This window comes from Ranitomeya variabilis, chromosome 3 (assembly GCF_051348905.1).
Source record: "Ranitomeya variabilis isolate aRanVar5 chromosome 3, aRanVar5.hap1, whole genome shotgun sequence".
NCBI classification, from domain to species: domain Eukaryota; kingdom Metazoa; phylum Chordata; class Amphibia; order Anura; family Dendrobatidae; genus Ranitomeya; species Ranitomeya variabilis.
In genome coordinates, this window is record NC_135234.1 from 73,306,015 (window position 1) to 73,327,683 (window position 21,669).

Below are 21,669 nucleotides of genomic sequence, written 5' to 3' on the forward strand. Positions count from 1 at the left end.
TGTGGAGAAAATCCTAGACTCCCGTGTTTCCAGACGGAGACTCCAGTATCTGGTCAAGTGGAAGGGATACGGCCAGGAGGATAATTCTTGGGTCACTGCATCTGATGTTCATGCCTCCGATCTGGTGCGTGCCTTTCATAGGGCCCATCCTGATCGCCCTGGTGGTTCTGGTGAGGGTTCGGTGCCCCCTCCTTGAGGGGGGGGGTACTGTTGTGAATTTGGATTCTGGGCTCCCCCGGTGGCTACTGGTGGAATTGAACTTGTGTCATCATCTTCCCTGTTCACCTGTTCTCATCAGATCTGGGTGTCGCTATATAACCTGGCTTCTCTGTTAGTTGCTTGCCGGTCAACAATGTTATCAGAAGCCTCTCTGTGCTTGTTCCTGCTCCCAGACATCAACTAGATAAGTTGGACTTTTGTCCATGTTTGTTTTTGTTTTTTGGTTCCAGTTCACAGCTGCAGTTTCGTTACTGTGTCTGGAAAGCTCTTGTTGATCAGGAATTGCCACTCTGGTATTATGAGTTAATGCCAGAGTTCTAAAGTAATTTCTGGATGGTGTTTTGTTAGGGTTTTCTGCTGACCATGAAAGTGTTCTTTCTGTCTTCTGCTATCTAGAAAGCGGACCTCAAATTTGCTAAAACTATTTTCCTGCTGCGTTTGTTATTTCTTCTAAAATCACCGCCAATATATGTGGGGGGCCTCTGTCTCCTTTTTGGGTATTTCTCTAGAGGTGAGCCAGGTCTTATATTTCCCTCTGCTAGCATTATTTAGTTCTCCGGCCGGCGCTGGGCATATAGGGATAAAAAGTAGGACATGCTACCTGGCTACTTCTAGTTGTGCGGTAGGTTTAGTTCATGGTCAGTACAGTTCCCATCTTCCAAGAGCTTGTTCATATGTAGGCTTATGCAATGTTCTCTGGCCATGGAGATCATGACAGTCCCCCATCCTGGGTCTCTTCCTGTAATAATGTCCCCCATCCCGGGCCCCTTCCTGTAATAATGTCCCCCATCCCGGGCCCCTTCCTGTAATAATTTCCCCCCATCCTGGGCCCCTTCCTGTAATAATGTCCCCCATCCTGGGCCCCTTCCTGTAATAATGTCCCCCATCCTGGGCCCCTTCCTGTAATAATGTTCCCTATCCTGGGCCCCTTCCTGTAATAATGTCCCCCATCCTGGGCCCCTTCCTGTAATAATGTCCCCCATCCTGGGCCCCTTCCTGTAATAATGTTCCACATCCTGGGCCCCTTCCATTTCCTGTGTTCTGGTGTTCTTCTACAACACATAAAAAAAGATGATTCTTACTCTCCCTTACTCCCACGACACGTGGAGTCTTCTTCTATAGCCAATGCAGAGGCTGGCAGCTGCCTTCGCCATGCCAGCTACAGGCAGCACATGGCGTCACTGCCATGCACCATGTGTGACTGACACGCCGGCGTCAACTGCCGGCCTCTGATCCGTCGGCAGTGTGCATTGCAGTGGCGGGAGTCTGGGGGTCTTTGTGCTGAATGCGCGTCCTTGCACCCTTTACAACTGCGACCATTACACCCTCGCTAATAAGGCCAACAAGCCCAATTACAGGAATATCTGTCTGCAGAGTGCACATTATTTAACTGTATCACTTCCAGAGAGCACATCATATAGGAACCAGTGCACCGCATGGCCACTCTTCCAGCATTGTCACTTCAAAACTAAAGATTGGTATTACGATGATGGCGATGATGTTATGACCTCACCCACCTGCCGAGACTCATATATCAATATATATATACTCAATATCAGTACATATGGAGCATGTTCGGTTCTAATGACCCGGACACGTGCATGACACCAGCCGATCGTGCACACATCTCAGCAGATATGTGGGGTCGTAATATCATCAGCACCATAAATTTTGATGCAGAAGCAAGAGACGCCCCTTTAATATTTAGGATTATCATTGGTCTCGGTCATACATATATCATCACCAAAGCATATTGTGGTTTACAAAAGTGACAAAAAAATAGTACAAGCAAATGATATGTCATCAGAATGAATCACCAAAATGCTCAAAGTGAAGGCTTTAAACATTGTCGGTCAGACCTGAAGCTTCCCAACAATGTATTAGCCTGAAGAGTATCACAAACTCCCTCCATGTGTGCGATCTGTAGGGGTGTCCACTTATCCAATGCGAAAACTGCCACTGAGACCCTATCAAATTTCGAGTAGCTGCATTTTTAGCAAAAATATTAGATAAAACACACACGGCACCAAAACCTGACCAATGTTCTTTGTGAGTCCATTCCTAGTAAATATAACAGAAATAAATACGCTTGAATGAATTCACAGCTACGGATCTTATCAATCACACCCATAGAATTTTTTTTAAATCTCTTAGCAAAGAGAAATAAAATGGTTGTACAATGTGATAAAAATGTGATGTAAGATGATTTCCATTTTTCATATCCCTTCTTGACTCATGCCTGCTGTACGCTGCATTAAAATATCCGTCTTCTCATATGTGTCTTCCAGCTGTCAGTCCATCATGTGATAGACATTGTTCCAATACATTCCATCCATCCATTACCTCCACCGGAATAACATTGATCATGAATAATGGATATCTGGTGAACAAAAAAAAGCTATATCTCTATTGAAGAGGAATTTCTCAGTGTCCCTTAGCAATTACCTGCGATTGTTAAGACGCAGGAACATTACATGATTCTTGTGCGAGGACATCTGTCACGATGCAAAATATCCGCCGAGAGCACCGGCCGTATTGGCTGTCGGAGAGACCGCTGCGCGGAGACAGGTTCACCATTACATGTAATGTATCACCGCGCACTGTTTGCTTTTGAGTCTTGAAATAAATCTATTTGTTTCCAGATTATCATACATAGAAGATTTTACGAGAGATTATCGGATATAAGAGGGCTTTTCTCATTGCTAAATGTATAAATATCGGCTCAATTTTTTTCTTAGCTTTAAATATGGTTTTATTTTTTACTTCCTCTTTTAGACCCACTTCAGGGATTTTCTATACCTCACTGAGTGGGTTTATGTTTTAGTAGTGATTTTTAAGTATATGTACCTCAGCCAATCAGCTGCTCTTGGTGTTGGCGGCGGCCGAATCTGCTCAGTTACAGAGCTGCACAGCTCCATCTTCTCTATAGTGGCCGCGGCTGGGTACTGCACATCCACCCGCTATTGATTTGAATAAAAGGCAAATATGCAGTACCCGGCCGCGGCCACTATACAGTTAACAGTGCTGTGCTGTGCGGCTCTGCAACTGATCAGTTTGGCTGATTGGCGGGGGGTGCTGGGAGTCACACCCCCATCGATCGGACGTGGATGACTTATCACAAGGATAGGTCACCAATGTTCAAGCAGTGGACAACCTCTCTAATATACCCAGTTCTGGTGGTCATACATGCTCAGTGACTCATCTTATTTCTCCAAATATAATATTTAGAGGATAATTGTCATTTTATATTTTTATCTTTTTTCATAAATCGATAGAAAATATGAAAAAAAAGCAACTATGTAATATATCTTATGAGAGAAATCTGCTTCTTTCTGCTCCTGGACTGATCTTTTACACACAAATCAGTCAGTGAGTACAGACTTTCATATTATTAATACAGATGACAGTTGGTGCTTATAAGATTCTATTTAGAGGGGAAGGAGATGGAGGAGGAAGGAGCTAGAGGCAGACATAAACTTTCTGCTGCAAGTTCTCTTTAAATTTGGGACAAAATAAATAATAATCATATCATAGAATCATAGTAAAACCAACAAAACTGCGTAATAAAACAAGCAAAACTGGTAAAAATAGACTATTTTAGATGTTAGGGTTTTATTAACATAGGTGCCCCTACACACAATAAACATTGTTGGGATTCTGTTACTTCAAGAGATAAAATTAGTATTTTATGAGACAAGCTCTAGCTAGAAAATGATCATTTTAGAGGGGATCTCCATTTATTAGTGGCCCCTAGGGTTGAGCGAAACGGGTCGTTCATTTTCAAAAGTCGACGACTTTTGGCAAAGTCGAGTTTCATGAAACCCGATCCGACCCCTGTGCGGGGTACCGGCCATGCGGTACGCGACTTTCGCGCCAAAGTCGCGTTTCAATGACGCGAAAAGCGCCATTTCTCAGCCAATGAAGGTGAACGCAGAGTGTGGGCAGCGTGATGACATAGATCTCAGTCCCCACCATCTTAGAGAAGGGCATTGCAGTGATTGGCTTGCTCTCTGCCGCGTCACAGGGGCTATAAAGGGGCGTTCCCGCCGACCGCCATCTTACTGCTGCTGATGTGAGCGTAGGGAGAGGTTGCTGCCGCTTCTTCAGAAGCAGAGAGAGTGATAGGCAGGGTACATAAAGCTGCAAACCGCTTGTGCTGTAGCGATTTCCACTGTCCAACACCACCTTTTGTTTGCAGGGACAGTGGAAGCTACATTTTTTTTTCCTCAGCGCTGTCGCTCATTGGGCTGCCCTAGAAGGCTCCCTGACCCTGATAGCTGCGTTGCTGTGCCTGTGTGTGTACGACGCTGTGCAAACCAACTGCTTTTTTCAAAGCACAAATCCTCTTGTTCCTTCCTTTCTGCACAGCTATCTTTTTTGTTTGTCCACACTTTTTATTTAATTTGTGCATCAGTCCACTCCTTATTGCTGCCTGCCATACCTGGCTGAGATTACTGCAGGGAGATAGTAATTGTAGGACAGTCCCTGTTTTTTTTTTTTGTGGGAGATTAAGATTGGCATTTCTGCTAGAGTGCCATCCCTGTGTGTGCCATCTCTCACTCAGTGGGCCATAGAAAGCCTATTAATTTTTTTGCTTGATTTGGGTACTAAAATCTACCTGAAAAAAAATCACTACATCAATCAGTGGGAGAAAAATATTGGCCTCAGTCAGGGCTTGTGTGCCACTCCTGACTCCTGTGTGTGCCATCTCTCACTCAGTGGGCCATAGAAAGCCTATTAATTTTTTTGCTTGATTTGGGTTCTAAAATCTACCTGAAAAAAAAATCACTACATCAATCAGTGGGAGAAAAATATTGGCCTCAGTCAGGGCTTGTGTGCCACTCCTGACTCCTGTGTGTGCCATCTCTCACTCAGTGGGCCATAGAAAGCCTTTTTTTTATTTTTATTATTTGGTTTCTAAAGTCTCCCTGAAAAAAAAAAAAAATTCAAACAGTGGGAGATTAATATTGCCCTTTCTGCTTGTGTGCCAGTCTTAACTCCTGGGTGTGCAATCTCTCTCTCTCAAATTGTGGGCCATAGAAAGCCTATTAATTTTTTTGCTTGATTTGGGTTCTAAAATCTACCTGAAAAAAAATCACTACATCAATCAGTGGGAGAAAAATATTGGCCTCAGTCAGGGCTTGTGTGCCACTCCTGACTCCTGTGTGTGCCATCTCTCACTCAGTGGGCCATAGAAAGCCTTTTTTTTATTTTTATTATTTGGTTTCTAAAGTCTCCCTGAAAAAAAAAAAAAAAAATTCAAACAGTGGGAGATTAATATTGCCCTTTCTGCTTGTGTGCCAGTCTTGACTCCTGGGTGTGCCATCTCTCTCTCTCAAATTGTGGGCCATAGAAAGCCTATTAATTTTTTTGCTTGATTTGGGTTCTAAAATCTACCTGAAAAAAAATCACTACATCAATCAGTGGGAGAAAAATATTGGCCTCAGTCAGGGCTTGTGTGCCACTCCTGACTCCTGTGTGTGCCATCTCTCACTCAGTGGGCCATAGAAAGCCTATTAATTGTTTTGCTTGATTTGGGTTCTAAAATCTACCTGAACAAAAATCACTACATCAATCAGTGGGAGAAAAATATTGGCCTCAGTCAGGGCTTGTGTGCCACTCCTGACTCCTGTGTGTGCCATCTCTCACTCAGTGGGCCATAGAAAGCCTATTTATTTTTTTGCTTGATTTGGGTTCTAAAATCTACCTGAAAAAAAATCACTACATCAATCAGTGGGAGAAAAATATTGGCCTCAGTCAGGGCTTGTGTGCCACTCCTGACTCCTGTGTGTGCCATCTCTCACTCAGTGGGCCATAGAAAGCCTATTTATTTTTTTGCTTGATTTGGGTTCTAAAATCTACCTGAAAAAAAATCACTACATCAATCAGTGGGAGAAAAATATTGGCCTCAGTCAGGGCTTGTGTGCCACTCCTGACTCCTGTGTGTGCCATCTCTCACTCAGTGGGCCATAGAAAGCCTTTTTTTTATCTTTATTATTTGGTTTCTAAAGTCTCCCTGAAAAAAAAAAAAATAGGTGGGAGATTAATATTGACATTTGTGCTTGAGTGACAGTCCTGCGTGTGTGGCATCTCTGTGATTTTGTGCCACAGAAAACAGAGTGTGTAACATTGTGCCTGATTTTCCTTGGGGTCTCACCAACCTGTTAAGGGATATTGAAATCATTCTGAAGTTATAGCTCACCGTGTAAGTTGTTTGACAGCAACAAATAAAGTTACTTTGGTTAAGTTTTTAAAACAATGAGGAAGTCTGGTGCAAGAGGTCGTGGCCATGGGCGTTCATTGTCAGCTGTTAATGATGGTAGTGGTAGTGGAGCATCAGGTGGTCATGGGGATAAAAATATTCCACCTAAGTCTGGAGCTGTGGAGCCAGTTTCGTCGTCTGGCTACACAAGGCCTCGAACGCTCTCTTTTCTGGGAGTAGGAAAACCGATTTTAAAGCCGGAGCAGCAACAGCAAGTTTTGGCTTACATTGCAGACTCAGCTTCTAGCTCTTTTGCCTCCTCTTCTGAAACTGGTAAATGTAAAAGCAGCGCGTCGCTTGTGGATGTTCACGGTCAGGGACAAGTCGCTTCCTTGTCCTCTTCAGCAAAAACTACAACAAGAGAGAAGGATGCAGCAGGCGACACAACGGGTTACTCCATGGAGCTCTTTACACATACCGTCCCTGGCTTAGAAAGTGAAACACTTAACAGGCCATGCCCATTACAAGTAGATTCTGACATGGAGTGCACTGATGCACAGCCACAGCCAGAGTACTATGCTGCTCCTTTGACTCAGACCACAACATTGCCCTCTCAGGGTACTGATCCACAATCAGACCCTGATGAGACTATGTTGCCCCGCCACGAACGCTATACCACCGACCGACACGGTGACACAGACGAAGTTGCACACGAGCTCGAAGAGGAGGTAATAGATGACCCAGTTGTTGACCCCGATTGGCAGCCATTGGGGGAACAGGGTGCAGGCGGCAGTAGTTCAGAAGCGGAGGTGGAGGAGGGGCCGCAGCAGGCATCAACATCGCAACAGGTTCCATCTGCCGGGCCCGTATCTGGCCCAAAACGCGTGTCAAAGCCAAAACCTGTTGGAGGACAGCGTGGCCATCCGGTTAAAGCTCAGTCTGCAATCCCTGAAAAGGGATCTGATGCTAGGAAGAGTGCAGTCTGGCATTTTTTTAAACAACATCCAATTGATCAGCGCAAAGTCATCTGTCAAAAATGTTCAACTAGCTTAAGCAGAGGTCAGAATCTGAAAAGTCTCAATACTAGTTGCATGCATAGGCACTTAACCACCATGCATTTTCAAGCCTTGACTAACTTCCCTAACGTCCCTTAAGGTTGTAGCCCCCTCGGCCAATGAAGCTAGTCAGCAACGCAACATCCCTTCCGTCACTGTAAGGCCACCATTTTCCGCACCACCGGCAGTATCTGTGCAGGTTTCTTTGCCAGCCAAAAGCAGTCAGGGTCAGGGAATCACCAGTTTTGTAGGAGGAAATATTGCATCTAGGGCACCGGCGGAAACAATACCGTCTCCAACCGTCTCTCAGTCTGCCATGTCCACCGGCACACCCGAAAGTTCCACGATCTCCAGCTCTCCAGTCCAGCTCACCCTACATGAGACTCTGGTTAGAAAAAGGAAGTACTTATCCTCGCATCCGCGTACACAGGGTTTTAACGCCCACATAGCTAGACTAATCTCGTTAGAGATGATGCCCTACCGGTTAGTTGAAAGCGAAGCTTTCAAAGCCCTGATGGAGTACGCTGAACCACGATACGAGCTACCCAGTTGACACTTTTTTCCAGAAAAGCCATCCCAGCCCTGCACCAGCATGTTAAACAGCGCATTGTCCATGCACTCAGGCAATCTGTGAGTACAAAGGTGCACCTGACTACAGATGCATGGACCAGTAGGCATGGCCAGGACGTTATGTGTCCATCACGGCACACTGGGTGAATGTGGTGGATGCAGGGTCCACAGGGGACATCAATTTCGGGACAGTTGTGCCTAGCCCACGGTCTAGGAAACAGTTGGCTGTAGGCGTTCACACCCCCTCCTCCTCCTCGTCCTCCTGCAGAAGCTACAGCTCTTCCACAGACCGCAGTCGGCCAACCACTCCATCGGCAGATGACACTGTTGCACACCAGTTGTCCCATTATGGGCCAGCTACTGGCAAGCGCCAGCAGGCTGTATTGGCTATGAAGTGTTTGGGCGACAACAGACACACCGCGGAAGTTCTGTCCGAGTTCTTGCAACAAGAAACGCAGTCGTGGCTGGGCACAGTAGATCTTGAGGCAGGCAAGGTAGTGAGTGATAACGGAAGGAATTTCATGGCTGCCATCTCCCTTTCCCAACTGAAACACATTCCTTGCCTGGCTCACACCTTAAACCTGGTGGTGCAGTGCTTATTGAAAACTTATCCTGGGTTCTCCGACCTGCTCCTCAAAGTGCGTGGACTTTGCTCACATATCCGACGTTCGCCTGTACACTCCAGCCGTATGCAGACCTATCAGCGGTCTTTGAACCTTCCCCAGCATCGCCTAATCATAGACGTTGCAACAAGGTGGAACTCAACACTGCACATGCTTCAGAGACTGTGCCAAAAGAGGCGGGCTGTTATGTTTTTGTGGTAGGATACACATACACGGGCAGGCAGTAGGATGGCAGACATGGAGTTGTCAGGTGTGCAGTGGTCGAAGATACAAGACATGTGTCAAGTCCTTCAGTGTTTTGAGGAATGCACATGGCTGGTTAGTGCAGACAACGCCATAATAAGCATGACCATCCCCCTAATGCGTCTGCTGATGCAAAGTTTGACGCACATAAAGGATCAGGCGTCTGCACCAGAGGAAGAGGAAAGCCTTGATGACAGTCAGCCATTGTCTGGTCAGGGCAGTGTACAGGACGAGGTAGCGGGCGAAGAGGAGGTGGAGGACGAGGAGGATGATGGGGATGAGTATATTTTTAATGCGGAAGCTTTCCCGGGGGCACTGGAAATTGGTTGCGTGGCAAGGCCGGGTTCTGTTTTTTTGAAGGACACAAGTGACGTAGATTTGCCTGAAACTGCCCCTCAACCAATCACAACCGGAGATTTGACAACTGGAACTTTGGCCCACATGGCAGATTATGCCTTACGTATCCTAAAAAGGGACACACGCATTACGAAAATGATGAACGATGACGATTACTGGTTGGCCTGCCTCCTCGATCCACGCTATAAAGGCAAATTGCAAAATATTATGCCACATGAGAACTTGGAACTAATATTAGCAACCAAACAATCAACTCTTGTTGACCGTTTGCTTCAGGCATTCCCAGCACACAGCGCACGTGATCGTTCTCACACGAGCTCCAGGGGGCAGCAGACTAGGAGTGTTAGGGGTGCACACATCAGAAGTGGCGTTGGACAGAGGGGTTTTCTGACCAGGTTGTGGAGTGATTTTGCTATGACCGCAGACAGGACAGATACTGCTGCATCAATTGAAAGTGACAGGCGACAACATTTGTCCAGTATGGTTACTAACTATTTTTCATCCATTATCGATGTTATCCCTCAACCGTCATTCCCATTTGATTACTGGGCATCAAAATTAGACACCTGGCCAGAATTGGCAGAATATGCATTGCAGGAGCTTGCTTGCCCGGCAGCAAGTGTTCTATCAGAAAGAGTATTCAGTGCTGCAGGTTCAATATTAACCGAAAAAAGGACTCGTCTGGCTACCCAAAATGTTGACGATCTAACATTCACTAAAATGAACCACAACTGGATTTCAAAATCTTTTGCCCCACCTTGCCCGGCCGACACCTAGCTTTCCTATGAAAAGCTCTTGCCTGTGGACTACTGTGAATTACTTTTCTAATGTCTAATTTTCTGCAGCTGATTGTCCAGCATACGACATGTTTACACCTCCCTAAATGGCCAAACTCCCCACACGGGGCCGTGGTATCGCGACTTGGCGCAAGCACCCGTGAGACTGCTGTTTGTCTGAAGAGGTGGGTGTGCTTGCTTTTGGTCGACGGCATTGGTACTGGGTCCCTCATAGTACAATAAAGTGTCTCTGGCGGTGGTGGTGCGCACCCAACGTCAGACACACTGTTGTAACATGAGGGGCCCTGGGCCTGTACCGCCGGCCACAAGAGAGTTCACCCACCCCCAGGTCAAACATTGCTCTACCACTTCCACAGTTATCTCTCACACTTCCACCAATGTTTAGTCTATGCGCTGACATCCTTCCATACCTGCCACTGACAATACCATTGTGTTGACATGTATGATGGTACTTAACATAGTCAGGGGCAGTGTCCTCTATTTACCACAGTAAATACTTTGCGCTAAATTAGTAGGTCTGAAACAACGCAGAGGATCCCACCCCTGAACCTAATGATTGCACCCTTTAGTGTTTTTGTTTTGTTTTAATGCGAGACATTCACATTTATTTGTTGTTTTGGACTACTAACTGGCAGACACTCATTACAATCGGCCTCCGTTGACCAGACCACTGCTGCCCGTGTACCCCTGGAACCAATTATAAAGTGCCTACAGCCAGCCCATTTTATTATGTTAGGCCTTCAAAGCCTGTCTGCGGTCCCTCCTTCCACTAGGCCTCCACTGACCAGACCACTGCTGCCCGTGTACCCCTGGAACCAATTATAAAGTGCCTACAGCCAGCCCATTTTATTATGTTAGGCCTTCGAAGCCTGTCTGCGGTCCCTCCTTCCACTAGGCCTCCGTTGACCAGACCACTGCTGCCCTTGTACCCCTGGAACCAATTATAAAGTGCCTACAGCCAGCCCATTTTATTATGTTAGGCCTTCGAAGCCTGTCTGCGGTCCCTCCTTCCACTAGGCCTCCACTGACCAGACCACTGCTGCCCGTGTACCCCTGGAACCAATTATAAAGTGCCTACAGCCAGCCCATTTTATTATGTTAGGCCTTCGAAGCCTGTCTGCGGTCCCTCCTTCCACTAGGCCTCCACTGACCAGACCACTGCTGCCCATGTACCCCTGGAACCAATTATAAAGTGCCTACAGCCAGCCCATTTTATTATGTTAGGCCTTCGAAGCCTGTCTGCGGTCCCTCCTTCCACTAGGCCTCCACTGACCAGACCACTGCTGCCCGTGTACCCCTGGAACCAATTATAAAGTGCCTACAGCCAGCCCATTTTATTATGTTAGGCCTTCGAAGCCTGTCTGCGGTCCCTCCTTCCACTAGGCCTCCACTGACCAGACCACTGCTGCCCGTGTACCCCTGGAACCTATTTTACAGTGCATAGAGCCTATTTTTTTATTTTATTTAATATTAATAAAGCCATGATGGACTACGCTGTACCACGCTATGAGCTACCCAGTTGACAATTCTTTTGCGAGAAAAGCCATCCCACCCCTCCACCAGCATGTTAAAGACCACATTGTCCTTTCATTCTGTCAATCTGTGAGTCCAAAGGTACACCTGACAACAGACACATGGAGCGGTAGGCATGGCCACGGAAGGTTACGTGTCCTTTGTGGCGCAATGGGTTAATGTATTGGATGCATGGTCCACACAGGGGACAGCCTGGTAAGTCTGTCTGCAGTCACTAATTCAAGTTGTCCTCAAATGAATAAATCTGAGCTTCCACCTTCTGGCTCTCATTAAGTGCTGTTTTTTAAAAGATTGTTGGTTATGGGCCTACTAACGGTGTCTGCCCCTGCCTGGTGTTGTCCTCAACTGAATAAAGCTGAGCTTCTACCTTCTGGCTCTGATTAACTGCTGTTTTTTAAAAAATTGGTGGTTCCGGCCTACTAACGGTGTCTGCCCCTGCCTGGTGTTGTCCTCAACTGAATAAAGCTGAGCTTCTACCTTCTGGCTTTCGGCCTATACTATCAGATATTAAACTGCATTTGGCCTACTAGTGTGGTTGGGCCCTTGAAACAGTGTCTGCTGCTCTTGGGTTTGCTACTCCACTGAACAAAGCAATGCCGCCTGTTTAGTCCTGTTACCAATTTTGAACTGCATTTAGCCTACTTTATTCTTTGGCCCTATATCTGTTTCCTCCTCATCCTGCCCATTGCCCAGCCACTGCTAGATGAGTCTGCTGGTACATTGACCTAGACCACTACATTCCCCTTGCACTCTACACAGCCAGAATCTGACCCTGCTGAAAGTAAGGTTCCCCTTCCCGCATGTTATACCACCCTACACAGGGACAAAGAGGAAGGTGCAGATGAAAGTGCAGGTTCCTTCATCAGGTGGGGGGGGGCATACTCGTTGGCGACGTTACTGGCACAGGGCCCCTCAGAGCACGCAAAAGTGTCGCTGCTGGTGGGAGGCGCCCCCGCCATGCAAACACACCGCCGTACTTTGAGGGGCCCTGTGCCAGTGCCAATGCGAATGAGTGGGCCCCCCCTGCTTGCTCAGGATCACAGCACTTGCAACGTTGAAATACTTACCTCTCCCTGCTCCACCGCTGTGACGTAGTCCGCGTTTCCTGGGCCCACGAAAAACTTGAGCCAGCCCTACTCCCCCCACAACTTTTGCCAAATGACCCCCAATTTCCTATGCCCAACTATTATTATAAAGTTAATTAAGATTGACAAGCTTCAGAAACAAGAATGGATGTTTTTGGCATTAAAATGGGCACTGTAGGTGTTTTCCTGGCCTCCACTCACTGCCGACTATGCTACCCCATTGACTTGCATTGGGTTTCGTGTTTCGGTCGATCCCCGACATTCAGCGATAATCGGCCGACTGCACTCGACTCGACTCTGGACAAAATCGGGTTTCACAAAACCCGACTCGACCTTAAAAAAATGAAAGTCGCTCAACCCTAGTGGCCCCAGATAAATAAATTAAAATAAATGAATACCTTCTGGACTGGTGCCTCTCTTCTGTTCTCAGCCCTGTTTCCCCCGCTGCTCTCTGAACATAATTAATGTCATGTGACCACTGCAGCCAAACAGAGGCCACTGATTGCCTGCAGCCTTCACACTTTCATCCAAGCAGAAAAATCACTATTCTTTCGCTCAAACGGAATTGTGAAGGATGGAACAGAAAATATAAAATTTAGCCTTTATTGGTATTGGAAATTTCAGAAGACTCATTTAGCACTTATAGACATTGTGGGAGAATGAAGTATTTTACTTGGGACATAGAGAAACCAATCCCTATATGATCACAGCATGGAGGATGACAGCCAGAGAATTGAACCAAGCAAAAGCAGATAGGTCACTGAGTATAGTATAACTACCTCCAACAATTAACACAGCCCTCTCTATCTAATCAAGATCATCTCTAAGCATAAGCCTGCAGCTGTTGTATGCTTCAACAACTGGAAGGTGGGTAGTATGACAATCCCAATTTAAATCTGTCCCATCATAGTATTTTATGTTGTTTTTTTCATAGTGAACTTGAAAAAATTCAATATTCTAGACTAACAGACCTTCAACAATGCATGGATAATTTAGTTCTACTTAGAGCCCCCATGCACATCAGATAAATGTTGGTTGAACCTGCCAATATTGGTGAGATTGGCAGACCATTTATGTGTATGTGGACCGCTCCGATTCTTCCTCTATGGTGTCGAGAGAGATAAGGATCAGGAAATTTGAATTCAATCACCTGATCCTTTCGTTCTCTATGGCATACAGCTCTGGCAAAAATTAAGAGACCACTGCAAAATGTTCAGTTTGTCTGATTTTTCTCTCTATAAGTATATTTATGAGTAAAATGTAAATTGTTCTTTTATTCTATAAACTACTGACAACATGTCTCCGAATGTCCAAGCAATAAATTCTGTATTTATTTTCTGAAAATGAGAAATAGGGAAAATAACAAAAAAATGCATTGCTTGTAGACATCAAATAATGCCAAAAAAACCAAGTTCATAATCATTTAGAAACAACAATACTAATGTTTTAACTTAGGAAGAGTTTAGAAATCAATCTTTTGTGGAATAACCATGATTTTTAATCACAGCTTTCATGCGTCTGGGCATGCTTTCCACCAATCTTTCACACTGCTTTTGGGTGACCTTCTGCCAACTCCTGGTACCAAAATTGAAGCAGTTCTCCTTTGTTTGATGGCTTGTGACTATCCATCTTCCTCTTGATTACGTTCCAGAGGTTTTCACTGGGGTTCAGGTCTGGAGATTGGGCTGCCCATGGCAGGGATTTGATGTGGTGGTCCTTCATCCACACCTTGATTAACCTAGCTGTGTAGCATGGTGCATTGTACTGCTGGAATAACCAGTCCTCAGAGTTGGGGAAAATTGTCTGAGCAGAAAGAACCAACTGTTTTTCCAGAATAACCTTGTATGCGGCTTGATTCATACGTCCTTCGCAAAGATTAACCTTCCCAATTACAGCCTTGCTGAAGCATCCCCAGATCATCACCGATCCTCCAGCCAAATTTCACATTGGGTGCAAGACACTGTGGCTTGTACGCCTCTCCAGGTCTCCGTCTAACCATTAGATGACCAGATGTTGAGCAAAGCTGAAAATTAGACTCATCAGAGATTACCTTACTCCAGTCCTCCATGGTCCAATCCTTATGGTCTTTGGCAAACTTCAGCCTGGCTCTCCTTTGCTTCTCATTGATGAAAGGCTTTTTCTATCTTTACATGACTTGAGTCCTGCCTCTAGGAGCCTGTTACGAACTGTTCTTGCCGTGCACTTCACCCCAGCTGCCATTTGCCATTCCTTTTGTAGATCACTTGATGTCATCCTGCAGTTGCTGAGTGACATTTGAATAAGATGACGGTCATCCCGGTCAGTGGAGAGTTATTTTTACCCTATGCCGGTCTGTAGCTTTGTTGCCCCCAATGTCTGCTGTTTGACCTTGTTGTAATGGACTGCCGTCTTAGAAATTGTAAGGATGGAGGCAACATGATGCTCACTGTGTCGCTCTGCTAGTAAAGCTAGTAAAGCCAGACTTGAGCCCTTTTTTTCCTCACTCAAGACTTTTCAACTCCTTTGGCATGGTAAAATGTTATTTTTTTTATTCCTATTACTTTTGGGACATTACTAGCACTTGTTTTGCGATCCAGCTTGTCCTATTGCAAGAGGATTGTGAACCCCACAGCAGGGTTTTTTTTATACTTTCCTTTGGTAAATAAGATTTGGTTCAGGTGATCACCTAATCAAAAGCGCATTAAGTAGAATGAGGTGTACTCTGGGTGGAATTCAACTGACACTGGAATGGAATGGTGTTGTGAATTCTGCTCTTGGGCTCCCTCCGGTGGTTGTAAGTGGTAGCGCTGCTGTCTCTGAATCGCAGCATTTATCAGGTGTGTTCACTTTTTGCAATTTTGACTGGGCTATTTAGTCTTGCTTCACCCTTTAGTCAGTGCCAGTTGTCCATTGTTCCTGGAGGATTCACATCCCTGCCTGGTCTCTTCTGCTTTGCAGTTCATTTCAACAAATGACCACATGCTGTGGCCTTATTGTTCAGTTCTTTTCCATGTTTTTGTCTTGTCCAGCTTGGTCTGTAAAAGGATTTGTTTAGCCAAGCTGGTATCTCTGGAGATGCAGATATACCCTCCATATCTTTAGTTAGCTGTGGAGATTTTGTATTTTCTGTGGTGGATATTTTCTAGTGTTTTAATACTGACCGCATAGTACTCTGTCCTATCCTTTCTATTTAGCTAGAAGTGGCCTCCTTTGCTAAATTCTCATTTCAGTCTGTGTATGTTTTTTCCCTCTCCTCTCACAGTCAATATTTGTGGGGGGCTGTCTATCCTTTGGGGATTTTCTCTGAGGCAAGATAGTTTTCCCTTTTCTATCTCTAGGGGTAATTAGTCCTCCGGCTGTGTCGAGATGTCTAGGGAGCGCTAGGTACATTCCACGGCTACTTCTAGTTGCGGTGTTAAGTTCAGGGTCTGCGATCAGTACAGGTACCACCTTCTCCAGAGTACGTCTCATGCTGCTCTTAGGCCACCAGATCATAACAGTATGGCTGTCAGATATGTAGAGAAGTTGATTTTTATAAAACTGTGCAGTAGTCTCTTAATTTTTGCCAGAGCTGTACAGTTGTGTGAAAAAGTGTTTGCCCCTTCCTGATTTCCTATTCTTTTTGGTCTTGGTACTCTGCCAGGCAGGCCATTTTTGCCCAGTCTCTTTCTTATGATGGAGTCATGAACACTGACCTTACCTGATACATGTGAGGCCTGCAGTTCTTTGGATGTTGTGGATAATGGCCCTCACTGTGGTTTGATTGAATCCCAAAGCTTTAGAAATGGTTTTATAACCTTTTACAGACTAATAGTTCTCAATTACTTTGTTTCTCATTTGTTCCAGAGTTTTTTTGGATCACGGCATGATATTTAGCTTTTGAGGATCTCTTGGTCTACTTCACTTTATCAGGCAGGTCCCAATTAAAGTGTTTTCTTTATTGAGAGAGGTGTGGCAGTAATTAGGCCTGGGTGTGGCTAGGGAATTTGAATTTGGCTTCCCAAACATGTCATAAACCGCAGTTAATGTATGTTTTAGGGGGGAGAGGGACAATCATTTTTCCCATGGTGCTCTGTAGTTTGGATTTCTTTTTCCCTGAATAATAAAGACCTTCATTTAAAAACTACCTTTTGTGCTTACTTGTATTACCTTTGCTTAATATTTAGATTTATTTGCTGTTCTGAAACATTTAAGTGTGACAAACATGCAAATTAATAGGAAATCAGGAAGGGCAAACACGTTTTCCCACAACTGTAAGTGATTACCAGAGGTTTGGCAGTGTTTTCTCCTCTCTTCCCTTTGAGAAAATATAACCACTTGCTCAAACTGAAAAATCATATGTATAGCAGAGTCAGTGGAAAAAGCTGTCAGCCTATTAAGCATTTCTCCACCTACTATTTTATTTGTATGGCCAGCTTTACATGACATATTATAGATTAACCCCTTCTCGCATGCCAAGCCCACAACTTTTCTGGTAGATGACTGTATTAATCAGCCAACATCTGCCTCTAACAGCAGCATTTAACACACAACGGTAGTGAGGTACGTCATTCCACATGCCCATTGACTCTCTCATGACGTGGTTTTGGGGCACCGATGTATAGTCATGACAGCCGGGAGGTCTGCTGAAGACCTCCAAGCCTGTCATGAAAATTCTCCTGTGAAAGCTAGCATTTAGCTGACATTCATAGGAGACCATGATTTTCGCTATACATAACAGTGCATCACATGATAAAATGAATGGTGCCATTCAAAAGTACAATGTTTCCCGCAAGAAAAAAAACAAGCCCTCATACAGCAAAAAAAAAGTTTTGGAAGAAGGGGAGAAGAAAAAAAAAACAAAAAACAAAACAAAACGGAAGATAGCCATGAAGGGCTTAAAACATGTACTAAAGATAACCAAATGGGGCTAATTAATGAAATCAAATTTGCATTACCATGACATTAGTCTCTTTAATCTGTGCCGCAATAGTCAATGGGATGCCTTCAATGCTCCTCAACATCTCATGTATTTTCTCAAAAATAATTAACTCTTTCAGTGATCTGCTTAGTAAAGGTACAAATGAGCCTTTTAATAAATGTGTAATGGTAAATGAAGAGCTGCGTGGGCTTCGGCTCTCCCCATTTAATGCTTTGTTTAAATGCAAATAGCTTTAATACCATTTTAATCATAGATTATCTCAAAACGAGTGATTCCGCATAGAGTATCAGTGTTAAAAAGTCCTTTAATCTCGCAGTGTGTTGCTCCAACAGACGCAGTTTACACCAAATCGGCAATCCATGGTATTTCTCAAGCTGAGATTTCTATGTTCGTTTGTAATTAGCTAAACATCAAAGATTACAATTGCAGTTTATTGCTGCTTAGACCCAAAATCGAGGCGTGAAAAGGGATCAGTAAGCTGGATTCATTAACATCGAGCAGGGGAGGCATCCGTTATCCAGGTTTCTTTTTTTGTGCAAAAGGTCATTTTTGCCCTTAGGTGAGAAGCCAAAGTGCCGTCTATGTAGGGCAGAGCTCCGGAATAGCTGAGACACTTCACTATGACATTATTAGTTTGCTGCTTGTGAGAATCCCCCCAGAGACAATTTTCTAAAGCATTAGCATATAACATTTACTGCTGCTTGTTTTGCTACATTTAATTAAGGCTGTTTGTTGAAGAATTAGACTGTGTACCCATGGCTAAATTATAGGGAGGGCGAAGAGGGTAACTGTCCTAGGGCTTCTACTTATTTAGCATCTGAGGGGACCACTATTCATGTACCATAATTCCTTAAAGCAACATGCATTCATTTTCTTAGTTTGCCCATAGTTTCTTATGGACCCAAATCAGCAGTTTTGCTTCTTCTGCATTGCATCTTTATGTAAAAGGTCAACTATACATTGGTGGGGGCCTTCAGACAAAACATTGGGTGACGCCCGTCCCCTTTTAAAATCAAATTTTTCTGCCCTAATGAACAGTATAAGTGAGCACCTAGCCTTGTAGGAGTGTAACCCCTGTATAAATTGCACTTTTAACGAAGAGTCAGGCGGCCATATAACTCGGATGAGAATTGCAACAAAATGCACGGACTGGCGAGCGCCTCTCTCGACCAAAGTGTGACAGCTGCATAGAAATACCAGTCCAAGTCCAAGCATTGCATTGCGATCCTCATCCGAGTTTTATGGCCATCTTCTAATCACTGCCTCCATTCTGCAGAAATTGAAGCTTAAGTAGAAACGTAGTATAGTAGCTTAGGTATCTATGGTTACGACCACTCACGTAGTGACAGTTAGTTAGTTCTTAGTGGTCATAACCATGGATACCTACTGCAATGCCCTGCACATGGGGTAAGAAACATAGCTAGTCAGAAGAACTATACTACATTTCTAATTGAAGGTATTTGCTAATAGTATTATTACCTCTAGTACATATTGGGATAGGATCTTGAAGATGAGAAGTACTCCTTTAAAGCATGTATTTGGGGCTAAAATAATTTTGCAATTGGGTTTCATTAACGATTTTTCATTGTTTGGCTTTTTCAGGCTCTTTTTTTGTAACACATCCAACTTGAATGTGGTATTTGGCCATAAATCAGATGAGAGGAAGTCAGAGTTACAAACCCATCTGTCATTCAATCTGAATGATCTGGCTGATGATTTCTCGGTTTACTCATTCTGCAGTTAATAATAGACTATATAAGGCCAACATAATTTTTAGCCACAAATACATTCATTTAAGTAAAAAACAATGCCTCTAAAGGTGGACAATCGCGTGTTCGAGTCCCAGCCACTGCATGTCTAACAAGCGGACAATCCCTACATGTGTTGCAGCTGTGAGACTTGCAGCCGCGGGGACTCAAACATATTATTCGAGCACGCCGAAGTCACTCGGTTAGCACCCGAGCATAACACCAGATAACACCTTATCTGAGCACGTTCATTCATCACTATTGTAAATGAGGAGTCAGATGGAAGTGGCAGATACGTGATGGGGGACTAATTTTCACTAATAGAAACTCGTAAGCTTAATGTTGGTGAACGGGTTAAACTTTAGTGGCCCACCTGTGGCAAGTGGTAGTGGTTATACCATCCGGTGCCAGCATATAAATATACTTATACCCATCCTGGGACAACCCTGACATGTTCCATAGTTGGCCAATTTTGTTTTTTCATGTCAGATAGCAGTAGTATCTTGAGTAAGACTTGCAGCAGAATGTCTGTACCCTCCTCCAGCTCCTCACTCCTCTTTCCCTCTATATAGAGTCTTAGAAGAAGCAAATACAGAATTTCACCCCTAAATTGAGAGCAAAAGATGAATCCAGAAGGAGAAAGAAGCAGATTTATTTGACTTGTACTGTATATATATATATATATATATATATATATATACACTGTATACTTGCACATACATACACACATACATATATTTTATCTACACTCAGAAAAAGTTACCCGATAGGTCAAGAAAATTTTACTCCACTCTAAACTTATGAACATGTAATTAGGTGTATAATAACTAGTGATGAGCGAATATACTCGTTACTCAAGATTTCCCAAGCACGCTCGGGTGTCCTCTGAGTATTTTTTAGTGCTCTGAATTTTAGTTTTCTTCGCCTCAGCTGAATGATTTACAGCTATTAGCCAGCCTGAGTACATGTGGGGGTTGCCTGGTTGCTATGGAATCCCCACATGTAATCAGCCTGGCTAATAGCTGTATATCATTCAGCTGAGGCGAAGAAAACTAAAATTCCGAGCACTAAAAAATACTTGGAGGACCACCAAGCGTGCTCGGGAAATCTCAAGTAATGAGTATATTCGCTCATCACTAATAATAACTAATACTAAAAAGTCATCTTTATTTTCCATGCAATGGTGGTTTTGAAACTCAATATCTTCTTCTGCCATGTAAACCATAGAGATTATCTGTCTACTCCTTTAAATGAGATTATATAGAGGCCACTAGGGCAAAACGTAAAGCTCCTGGGTCCTCTGTAAAAAATTTGTTGAATCACGCTCTACTTAACCTCTGCCATTTCTAAGAGTGATTTGATCATATACTGTAATTGTGAGCAACCCTTAAAGAAGCCCTCCTCCTCCCAGCAAAATTTTTGTCCTCTTAATATATTGCAGTCATCATATTATATAGCACTGTGTACTTATAATTGCTCATTTTATATATGTATAGTACAGCGGCCCTAGTATAAATGGTCTCCTATTGCTGCAAATTTAGACAATAACCACAATTTTGTCGATAGGATTATTAGAAAACTGCTCATTTTGCCTTTCTACCCAGCTAATTACCGTATTTTTCGGAACATAAGGCACACTTTTTTTCCTCCAAATTTGGGAGGAAAGTGTGGGGTGCGTCTCATGGTCCGAATGTAACATGTGGGGATGGGGCAGTGGCAGAGTGGGATTGCACTCCCAGGAGGCAGGAAAATGTCACCGCTGCAGAAACCACGTGGTCCCAATGCTTAAAGTGAAGGAATATTCATTAGCCGCTACCTCACCCACCTGTCAGCACCGAGCAGTGGGCAGGGAGCAGCAAGTGAATATTCTTTCACTTAAACAGTGGACCCACATGGTTTCCCCAGTGCCGGATTCCTGCAGTGGCTTGGGCGATCTTTGTCCAGTGGAGAAGGAGGCGGCAGGAGCAGGGTGCCAGAGGAGAGATCACCGCATACCTGACAGCACAGCCCGGCTGTGCTGATGCTGAATGCTCCCGTATAGGACTTGTGGTGAGGTAATGAAGAAGGTGGGCTGGAGCATGACATGACATCACAGAGCCCTCCCTCTTCATTATGTCACCACAGGTCCTTCAGACACCGCACTAGGAACAATGCAGCTTCCTCTTACAAGACCTGTGGTGAGGTAATAAGAGGGAGGGCTCTGTGCGGTCATGTGATGTTCCAGCCCTTCATTACCTCACCAAGGTCCTGTAAGCTGTAGAGAGATCATTTTGGTTTTCAAGCGTGGCTGGCTGGCTGCAGGACATGCACTGATGTGAGCATAAGTAACTACAACAC

At 44.4% G+C, this 21,669-nt stretch overlaps 1 protein-coding gene across 6 annotated transcripts in view; it reads left to right on the forward strand.

The window, feature by feature from the left end:
• GLRA2 (glycine receptor alpha 2) overlaps window positions 1-21,669 on the forward strand; it is a 270,603-nt gene that overhangs the window by 24,819 nt on the left and 224,115 nt on the right. The window contains exon 1 of one of the 6 annotated variants that reach the window (XM_077294160.1): window positions 2,591-2,801. The exons of 4 other annotated variants lie outside the window; for them this stretch is intronic. In XM_077294160.1, coding sequence (XP_077150275.1) covers window positions 2,723-2,801 — 79 coding nt within the window. In that variant the 5' untranslated portion in view covers window positions 2,591-2,722. Of the gene's footprint in view, window positions 1-2,590; window positions 2,802-21,669 lie in introns of those variants that run through there. One more of the 6 variants, XM_077294161.1, reaches the window with a different exon arrangement.